Below are 11,322 nucleotides of genomic sequence, written 5' to 3'. Positions count from 1 at the left end.
ACTCTCACACTCTCACACACACACACTCACTCTCACACACACATACTCACACACACACTCTCACACACACACACTCACACACACACACACACACACACATGCACACTCACTCACAGACACACGCATGCACACAAACACTCACACACACACACACACACACACACTGTTACAGTAATTGTTATGTTAGTGTTGTTGGTGTGAATGGGCTTTAACTGTAATTCTGAACTCTGGAATAGCTCGCTCTGATTGGTCAGTCAGTAATGTACAGTACAGTGGGGTTTAACTTTGTAAAGCAGGTTTACAGGCGTCTGTGAAGCAGGGCGAGTTATTTCAGGGAAACACACGTGAGTAATGGAAGCGTGTGAGTTTGGAGATGTTTCTGCGCTGAGGTGTGGCGTCGGATTATTTTGCTCTCTGACTGTTGTGAGTGAATTATCTGGAATCTGGACTGGAAAGCAAACATGAGTCATTTTCCATCAGGCCTCTCTCATTCCCAACTTCAGCTGAATTCCGCTGGTAGAGACAGTCTTTCTTTTTCATGATAATGTCAGCGCTTTTAGGATTAACACTGTTGTGCTCCTGTGTTTTGGGAGGTTTGGGTGAATCTGTCACCCCAAAGAGAACAGCAGAAGAAATTAGATTTTGCAGAAAGAAAATGAAGCCTGTTTTAGGACCACAATGAGATTTGCAGGATTTTCATCACAATTAAACACATTTACCTGCAAATTCTCATATAGCCTGAGTTGGACGTGTTCAGTTTTCTCCTTAAAACACATTGAAAGGTGTTTTTTTTCAGCCTGTTTGTGTCTTTCTTGTGAAATCTTGTTGTTGTTGTGTTTTTCATTAAAAATAATAGTGAACCACAAACTAAGCATTGGTTTTAATAATAAGGGTGATCTTTTATTTATTTGCATTACAACACATGGTTATATAAAGCTGCACACGTAACGTGTTGAAAACAAATCTATATCCCAAGAATCGATTTATGCCATTCTCATTACTAAACACTATTTGTAGCCTTTTGTAACAATAATCTTTGTGCTTTGTTACTTTTGATATGAAACAAAGTCTCGGCTTTCAAATTCGGTCCGTTTTATTTATAAAATACAATCAGTAAATGTGGTTTTGCTGCTCTTTAATGTGTGCTGTAGTCCTCTTTACTACTAGTTATAGCACCAAATAAACACGAACGAACATCAGAAGAATCAGAACAACTCACCGAAATCAATCCTGAATCATGGAATCTATCAATCAGTGTTCCAACCATGGAAAGACATCAGTAAAACAGCTTGAGATCAATAATGTCACATAACGTCACGTTTACCTCATTCAATGACCATAAACTCCATAGTCAGCTAGAAAAATAACTCCATATATATTTACTGAACCTGTTCTTCAATATTTAACATGTTTGAATAAAACAATTTATGACATCCACTGTTTAAATGTTTATATTTCAACAAACTGGAGTAGAAACATGATTATATCATTAAAAGTTATTATAATGCATTTTTATTATATAATAATTTATTATAAAATTACCTTATGTGCAATTTAAATGTTTACAAATCACTTTAATACAGTAATGTACCGAGTGACGGGGTTTATTTTTATTTATTTAAATCTGACATTGCGATAGGTTTTCTGCTATATATATATATATATTTTGCGAAAAAATAAAAATAAAAAATACAAGAAGTTTCACCAGATGAATCGAATAACTCTATTTGTAATCATTTGACATTTTACTCTAAAGATAGTTTTTTTAAAAACTTCAGTGACAGGGTTTATTGTGTAGTTTACAGCATTAGTTGATATAGATTGATGTGTATATTGATGATATAATATAATATATTGAATATAAATAAGATGAATGATATTGAATCAAGATAAAGCATAAGGTCATTGTACTGTTTTATTGTTGTAAGAATAAAAATGAATCAATTTTTTACAGTCCATTTTTAATCCATTTTTAAAGACAGTCCGTTATGGTTTAAGTGAACATAAACAATTGGGAAAGAAATCAGATGCGTGTCAGTATATTAGATCAGTGCATTCGGTCTTAAAGAGACAGCAGCCTAATAAACCTGTCTGTGTCATTGATGTTAATCATGTAGGCGAGCTTACGCTACGCCTACATCATCCTCCGGAATGAACGCGCGCACAACAGTTAGCGGAAGCTGGAGATTACTGTTTATAAAGTTTTAAATATGGATATTTCTCTTACAAAAACGCATTGTTTTGCAACAGGAGGCCTTTATTCACTCCCTGGAGCCATGTGGGATACTTTTAATTATGGATAGATGTGCTTTATTTGACGTCTTTTGGACTATTGAAAAATAACACCCATTCACTGCCATTATAAAGCTGGGATTTTTTAATATAACTCTGATTGGATTTGTCTGAAAGAAGAAAGTCATATACATCTAGGATGGTTGAGGGTGAGTAAATCATGGGCTAATTTTCATTTTTGGGTGAACTATCCCTTTAAAGGGATAGAAGAATGTTGGTAACCAAACAGGTGACGGTAGCCATTGACTTCCATAGTATTTTTTCCCGTACCATGGAAATCAGTGGCTACCGTCAACCGTTTGTTCACCAACATTCTTCTTTTGTCTTCAGCAGAAGAAAGAAACTCATGCAGGTTCAGAACAACATGAGGAAGAGTGAATGCTGGATGAACATTAGATTTATATCACGAATGTTTGTACAGGAAACAGGGCTAACACCTCTGGTTCTCATGCTAATGAGACAAGCCAGCGAATCCGCCGCTGCTGGCGCGTACGCCGGTGATATTTCACGCCCGCTCACATCCGTGCAAATTACAGTTGTGTGTTCGTGCGAGTGTGTGTGCAGTGGAGCCTGGGTGGTTGCAATGGCAACACACACACACACACACACACACACACTCTTGCACCAGAACCGTCATCACTAATCTTTTCTGTATTTGCGGTGGTGATTCAGCAGAAGGCGAGGCTAATGGCGTCCGCTGTTTGTGTTCGTGTGTCCTTCAGTCTCAGGCCGCTAACAACACGTCTCAGTGTAATTCTGCCCCGACTGCAATAAGACACACAGCGAATGTGAAATAGATGCTTTCTGTTTGTGTGTCTGTACTTTATTTGTATATCATTTTATATATGTGTATGTATGTGTGTGTGTATATATATATATAATATTATATTACTAATTATATAATAATTATATACTTAACTAGATATGTTTAAAATAGAATAATAATTTTTTTAATGTTTTTAAAGTTTCTTCTGCTCGCCGAGGCTGCATTTATTTGATCAAAAATACAGTAAAACTGTAATATTATGAAATATTATTACAATTTAAAATAACACACACACACACACACACATTTTGAATGGTACTGTATCACGGTTTCCACAGAAATATTGTGCAGCACAGCTGTTTTCAACATGGATAATAATCAGAAATGTTTCTCGAGCAGCAGAGCAGCATATTATACTGATTTCTGAAGATCATGTGACACTGAAGACTGGAGTAATGATGCTGAAAATACAGCTGCACATCACAGAAATACATTACAGTTTAACAGATATTCACAAAGAAAACAGCTGTTTTACATTATAATAATATTTCACAGTTGTACTGTATTTTTGATCAAATAAATGCAGCCTTTATGAGCAGAAGATTTATTTACTAAAATGACAAAATGTGTTTGGCAAGTTACAATGCACTGCTTATTTTAGAAAACTAATAATTGATTTTTGACATACTTTATTTTGGTAGATGGAAGATGGTCAGACGCTCTTCGATTACAACGTTGGTCTTAACGACATCGTCCAGCTTCTCATCCGCTCACAGACGGACCCCCCGGATAGCCCCTCCCTCAACAACGGCGAGGGTGTGGCCTGTGCCGTAGCCCCGCCCACCACAGCATCTGTCCCCGCCTCAGCCACACCCACCTCAACAGTCGTTTCCCCGGCAACCATCGCCAACAGCAACGGAAACGGGTCCAACCCCTGTAGTCCGGTGTCTGACAGCGAGCCGTCCACATCCAGCCGGACGCTCCTCATCGATCCCGGGATCGGACTCTTCAAAGTAGGAGCTTGCTCTGGATGTGACTTATAGTTCATCACATAACTATCATATATCATATAAGAAATTATTGTGGAGTCTGTCGTCACTGACTCTTTACTTGTTACTCCTTAGATGTAGGAAAATTACTTATTACAAAATTTACATACAGCTTGTGGTGAATTATTGAGGGGTTTTTTTTCACATTGTTTTTGTATTTTTCTAAAATAATATAAAATATTATTTTAATAATTACAATGTTTTAATTTTAATTTTATTATTATTTTTTTAATATTTTAAATTTAATTTAGTTTTTTAAATATCGATTTATTATTTTATTAATTTAATTTAGCATTGATTAATTGTACTAAATGAACACATTAAATTGAACGTGCTACAAAACAATTTTATATGCATTAATAATGACAATAATATGTTTGATCGCTGTAATATAATTTAATATTTAGATGAGTCAGGTAGCAAAACCAAAGCATGAATTCTAACATATGAAATTATTATTATTATTATTATTATTATTATTATTTAGTCATGCATTATAATGTATTATTGTTATAATTAATGACAATAATAATAATAATAATCTAAAAAAAAATTATTTTTATCTTAATATTTATTTTTTATTTTTATTACATTGTTTGTTTTATTAATGTAATTTTAAATTAATTAATTGCATTTAAATTAACACATTGCTGCGTGCTATGAAACATTATATGCATTAATAATAACAATAATAAATTTCATCTTTTTATTATTTTTTAATATTTAGAATTTACCAAAACCAAAGTGTGAATTCTAACATTTGGAATAATAATACTAGTGATAATAATAATTATTAATGTTAATAACAATATAATTTTATAATAATAATAATAATTATTATTATTATTTAAAATATTATTTTCCTTATTTAATTGTTTTCATATTTATTATGATGGTTATTATTATTATTATTCATGTCATTTTGTTTATGAAGGAAGTGATGCATTATATTTGTTACCAATATGTGTCCCTGCAGCACAAAAGCAGTGTTGAGTCGCTGGGGGATATTTGTAGCAATAGCCAACAATACATTGTATGGGTCACAATTATACATTTCTCTTTTATGCCAAAAATCATTAGGATATTAAGTAAAGATCATGTTCCATGAAGATATTTAGTAAATCTCCTACCGTAAATATATCAAAACTTAATGTTTGATTAGTAATATGCATTGCTAAGAACTTCATTTGAACAACTTTAAAGATGATTTTCTCAATATTTAGATTTGTTTGCACCCTCAGATTCCAGATTTTCAAATATTGTGCTATCCTAACAAACCATACATCAATGGAAAGCTTATTTATTCAGCTTTCAGATGATGCATACATCTCAATTTCACAAAACTGACCCTTATGACTGGTTTTGTGCTCCAGGGTCACACATAATGTGTAAGTGTGTTATTCCTGCAGTGTAGGCGACTGTTAATCTCATAATGGTGAGCTGTAGCAGTGATGGTGTTTGCTCGGTGTTGTTCAGGTGAATGAGTTAGTGGACTGCAGGGACGTCAGCATCGGCGCCTGGTTCGAAGGCGTGATTGAGAAGGTCTCTCCTGCATCTAAAGCACAGAACAGCAGAGCTAGGGTCGGCCGGCCCAGCAAACGCACTAACAACAAGCTGGAGCCGGAGACGAGCGCCGCCCCTTCATCATCATCATCATCATCCAGCACAGCGCTAAACTCAGACGGCAGCGAACCGTCAACGTCCAAAACGGATCCGGCGCACGTCTCCTACCACATTAAATATGAAGAGTAAGTGCATCATGGGAAGGAAGTCTCTTTGTTTTTCCCTGCATGTCTGGTTCTCATTGGAGTCCTACCAAACGGCAGCCAGTGTGAGCTTCTTGTTTATTGCTGTGAGGAGGTGCATGATGGGATGCGTTCTGTAAGTGTATCGACTCCGAGAGCAAAGCGCTCTCTGCTGCACTGCATGCTGGGAAACCGAGCTGAAGGGTGATGCTGATTGGGCATCTCTGGATTCATTTAAAGCAGGGGTTTTATATGTATTTCTACGGTACTTAAAATTATTTTAAGGTTTTTAGTATATAAATAAATAAATAATTATTGCAGTCGTTGTTGGTGGCGTGGTGTTGCTGCCAGCCGTTTATCGTCAGTCACTCGTTCATTCTTGAGTCTGTAGCTGATGACGGTGGTGTTTGTTTCTGCTGTCTGCAGTTATCCGGAGAACGGCGTGGTGGAGATGAGCGCGGGTGACGTGCGTCCGAGGGCCAGGACTCTGCTGCGCTTCGACCAGCTGCAGGTGGGTGAGCTGGTGATGGTGAACTATAACCTGGAGAATCCCGAGGAGCGAGGCTTCTGGTACGACGCCGAGATCGCGGCCCTCAACGCCGTCTCGCGCACCAACAAAGAGATCCGCGTCAGGATTCTGCTGGGGTAAACAATCACGGCTAACCGCCGAAATAACTAGAAATATGTACATTATATGTTTTATGTTATATATATATACACACTACCGTTCAAAAGTTTGGGAGCAGAAAGATTTTAATGTTTTTACAGGAGTGTCTTCTGCTCATCAAGGCTGCATTTATTTGATCAAAAATACAGGAAAAAACAGTAAAGAATGATTTCTGAAGATCATGTGACACTGAAGATGCTGAAAATTCAGCTGCACACACACACACACACTATAGGTCAAAAGTTTGGGATCAGAACGATTTTTTATGTTTTTTTAAAGGAGTTTCTCATACTCATCAAGGCTGCATTTATTTGATCAAAAATACAGGAAAATATGTAATATCGTGAAATATTATTATGATGCAAAATAACATTTTTCTATTTAAATATACATTAAAATCTAATTTATTTCTGTGATCTGCAGCTGAATTTTCAGCATCTTCAGTGTCACATGATCTTCAGAAATCATTCTTTACTGTTTTTTCCTGTATTTTTGATCAAATAAATGCAATCTTGATGAGCCAAACTTTTGAACAGTAGTGTATATATATATGCTCTATTCCAAAAAGCTGCAGACTTAGACAGCGTTTTTAGACATCAATGTTGTGTTAACAACACAAAGGCTGTTTCAAAAGGAAAGTTCTGAGATTCCTTAATCTACAGACTGCATAAAACTCGAGGAAAAAACAATAATATGTAATAAATAACTATACTGTTATACTATTCAATACCAAAAAGTATGCATAAATAGTTTAATTAAAAGTCTTCTGCTCATCAAGGCTGCATTTATTTGATCAAAAATACAGGAAAATATGTAATATCGTGAAATATTATTATGATGCAAAATAACATTTTTCTATTTAAATATACATTAAAATCTAATTTATTTCTGTGATCTGCAGCTGAATTTTCAGCATCTTCAGTGTCACGTGATCTTCAGAAATCATTCTTTACTGTTTTTTCCTGTATTTTTGATCAAATAAATGCAATCTTGATGAGCCAAACTTTTGAACAGTAGTGTATATATATATTTATTATTAAATATTATTAAATATTTATATTATATAAGTACATAAATGATGACAGACATATATATATAACTATTAAAAAAATGTACATTATACTTTTCAAAGTACTAGTAATAATAATCTAATAATTGATAACATTATTGTAAGTTATTAAAACATTATTTTTAATGAATCTCACACAATCAAGAGATTTTTTTTGTCCATTTTTAAATGTATACGTTAAACCTCTGTTGTGCTGCTAAAACAATGCACTGTTTTGTTGTGAACAGGCTTATTATAATTAATATAATAGTGAACTAAACTAAAACTATAACCTGAAACATTTTCCTTAACTGAAATAAAATAAATAAAAACTTGAACGTATTTTATTTCAGCTAGTTGCCAAAGAAACGTTTCTCATGTTCATTTAGTTTAACTTGATGTACTAAAACATATTATATAGCCAACTTTATAACTAAAATGAAAATGGAAAATATAAAAGTAAAAACTAATGCAAAATATTAATAAAACTGTAACAGTGATACCAAAATAACTGGTTTTGTGTGTTTTTTGTATTTTCCTTAAAATAACAATTAATTAATTAATTATTATTAATATATAAATATTTAAAATATTATTTCAATCAATGTTTTAATGTTTAAAAATTTGTTTTTGTATTTTTCTTAAAATAATAATTGATTAATTAATTATTTTTAATATTTAAATGTATATTTAAATCAATGTATTAATGTTAAAAATTGTTTGTTTTATTCTTTAATTTGATTATTTATAAAACAGAAAAAAATAATTTAAAACAGCTGTCATAAGGTCCTATTATTTATACATTTTAAATAAATTATTTAATTGATTAGGTGTTATTTTGATTATTGAAATTTAATGTAGTAACCATCACAATGGAATCCAGACAAATGTAAATGTAAAACAGATTTCAGAGGTTCCTAGTGATTCGTTGATCATTCAGCTGCGATTCTGATTCGTTCGGCCGTGTGATGTCACTGTGAGCTGGTGCTGTGATTGGTTGTTTCAGAGGTGCAGGTGATGTGATTGGTGACTGTAAGCTGCAGTTTCTGGATGAGATTTACAGGATAGAGAAACCTGGAGCGCCAGGACTGTCAGCGGCCGACGGCCCGTTCAAACGTGAGCACACACACACACACACACACACACACACACTCACACGCACACACTCACACACACGCACTCTCACACACACACACACACGCTCACTCACTCACTCACACACACACACACACACACACTCACACGCACACACTCACACACACGCACTCTCACACACACACACACACGCTCACTCACTCACTCACACACACACACACACACACACTCACACGCACACACTCACACACACGCACTCTCACACACACACACACACGCTCACTCACTCACTCACACACACACACACACACACACTCACACGCACACACTCACACACACGCACTCTCACACACACACACACACGCTCACTCACTCACTCACACACACACACACACATTCACTCACACACACACTCACACGCACACTCACTCACACACACACTCTCACACACACACACGCACGCACACTCACTCACTCACACACGCACACACACACACACTCCCACACACATTCAGTGACACGCGTGTTGTGTTCGTGTGTGTGTGTGTGTGCGCAGGTAAGTCGGGTCCGGAGTGTAAGCACTGTAAAGCAGATCCGGACACTGAGTGTCGTTTCTGCTCGTGTTGTGTGTGTGGAGGGAAGCAGGACGCTCACATGCAGCTGCTGTGTGACGAGTGTAACATGGCCTTCCACATCTACTGCCTGACCCCGCCGCTGACCTCCATCCCCGAGGACGAGGACTGGTGAGCACGCGCTGGATTAATGCATCACACACACCGTCGCTCATGACAGACGCGTGACGCTGTGTCTGCTGCAGGTACTGCCCCACCTGTAAGAACGACAGCAGCGAGGTGGTCAAAGCCGGAGAGAAACTCAGAACCAGCAAGAAGAAATCCAAGATGCCGTCAGCGACCACAGAGAGCCAGAGAGACTGGGGCAAGGTACCAAACACACAGCTGCTGTGTTAATAAGCACATATGTGACCCTGGACCACAAAACCAGCCTTAAGTGTCAATTTTTCAAAATTGTGTGTGTGTTGGAATGAGTTTTACCGCAATGTTTTTAGTCTGGACTGATTCAGGTGCATTGTATGATTGTATGTTTATAATTTATTACATTTTTAGTAAGTGTTTTGTTTTTATTTTTATTTGTCTTTTTATGATTACAGACTTCTATACTATTTACATTAAGTTAATTATAATTACAGACTAAATCAAACCTTAACATAAAATTTGATTTATTTTATAAATCATTTTGCAATTGTTTTCAATGCATCATCACTTTGAGCTTATTTTATGTGACTTATCAATTAAGAGAATCAATATTGAGTTTTTATTTAATATTTTCATATTGTAATAATTTTACAAATGTTGTTGTTTTTATTTTTATTTCAGGTTAGTTTTGATTTATTTTAGTTTGAGTAATTTTAGTACTTATTTTAAATTTGTTGATTTTTGTGATTTGATATTTTTTATTCATTTATTTTTATTAAGATTTTTTTGTTATTTCACATTTTATAATTAAACATTTTTAGTGTTTTTTTTATTTTAATGTGACATTTTTGTGATTTAAAAATATATATATTTTTATAATTTAATAAACAAAGCTTGTTATCTGATGTCGTTGTGCATCTGCAGTAAACGTGTCTTTATTTAAGGATGTTTAGATGTTTGACCGAAACACTGAGGAAGAGCATGAGTTTGTGCAGTGTAGGTAGTGAGATAGAGACTTATAATAACCTCATTATGGTCTGTGTTTCAGGGTATGGCGTGTGTGGGCCGCACTAAAGAGTGCACAATCGTCCCCTCCAATCACTACGGCCCCGTTCCCGGCGTTCCCGTGGGAACCACCTGGAAGTTCCGTGTTCAGGTGAGGAGATCTGCTCCGGAGCGGCTCAGTGTGAAGGAAAAACTGCTTATAAATCTCTCGTTCTGAGCTCACGCACATCAGTTTCTGAGTGTAAAAGCATGATTTATGGATCATTTTGGCAGTTCACTCAAAAACTGATGTGATCAACCAGTTCCAGAGACACAAAACCTGTGCTAGTCGACAGAACACAAGGCTGAATCCAACATTTGGTAATAATAAACCAATTCCGACATCATCAACAACAGAACATCGCCATCCTAATAAAGCAGAAAAATGACCTACATTATCAGAAAGTTTTGGTCCAATGCAATACCATTAACTAGCATTTTCAGGATAAAGACAGCCGACTCTGGGTTAAAACTGCTTATAAATCTCTCGTTCTGAGCTCACGCACATCAGTTTCTGAGTGTAAAAGCATGATTTATGGATCATTTTGGCAGTTCACTCAAAAACTGATGTGATCAACCAGTTCCAGAGACACAAAACCTGTGCTAGTCGACAGAACACAAGGCTGAATCCAACATTTGGTAATAATAAACCAATTCCGACATCATCAACAACAGAACATCGCCATCCTAATAAAGCAGAAAAATGACCTACATTATCAGAAAGTTTTGGTCCAATGCAATACCATTAACTAGCATTTTCAGGATAAAGACAGCCGACTCTGGGTTAAATGAGTGTGTGTGTGTGTGTGTGTGTCTGTGTCTGTCTGTGTGTGCGTGTGTGTGTGTCTTGTGTCTGTGTGTGTGTGTGTGTGTGTGTGTGTCTCTGTCTGTGTGTGTGTGTAT

The 11,322-nt window shown here is 35.8% G+C and overlaps 1 protein-coding gene across 1 annotated transcript in view; it reads left to right on the top strand.

Moving 5' to 3' along the window:
* The first annotated feature begins 3,759 nt into the window (after positions 1–3,759).
* The window catches only part of LOC107567899 (E3 ubiquitin-protein ligase UHRF2-like), a 14,798-nt gene continuing 7,235 nt past the window's right edge, over positions 3,760–11,322 (top strand). Inside the window, exons 1-7 of the mRNA XM_016253677.1 lie at positions 3,760–4,071; positions 5,584–5,855; positions 6,279–6,497; positions 8,574–8,683; positions 9,219–9,405; positions 9,480–9,603; positions 10,424–10,531. Of these exons, the coding sequence (XP_016109163.1) occupies positions 3,760–4,071; positions 5,584–5,855; positions 6,279–6,497; positions 8,574–8,683; positions 9,219–9,405; positions 9,480–9,603; positions 10,424–10,531 (1,332 nt within the window). The remainder of the gene's footprint in view (positions 4,072–5,583; positions 5,856–6,278; positions 6,498–8,573; positions 8,684–9,218; positions 9,406–9,479; positions 9,604–10,423; positions 10,532–11,322) is intronic.

This window comes from Sinocyclocheilus grahami, unplaced genomic scaffold, assembly GCF_001515645.1.
Source record: "Sinocyclocheilus grahami isolate Dianchi unplaced genomic scaffold, SAMN03320097.WGS_v1.1 scaffold1195.1, whole genome shotgun sequence".
NCBI classification, from domain to species: Eukaryota; Metazoa; Chordata; class Actinopteri; order Cypriniformes; family Cyprinidae; genus Sinocyclocheilus; species Sinocyclocheilus grahami.
The sequence above is the reverse complement of the archived record's forward strand: the minus strand, read 5'-3'. Positions and strand labels throughout refer to the sequence as shown.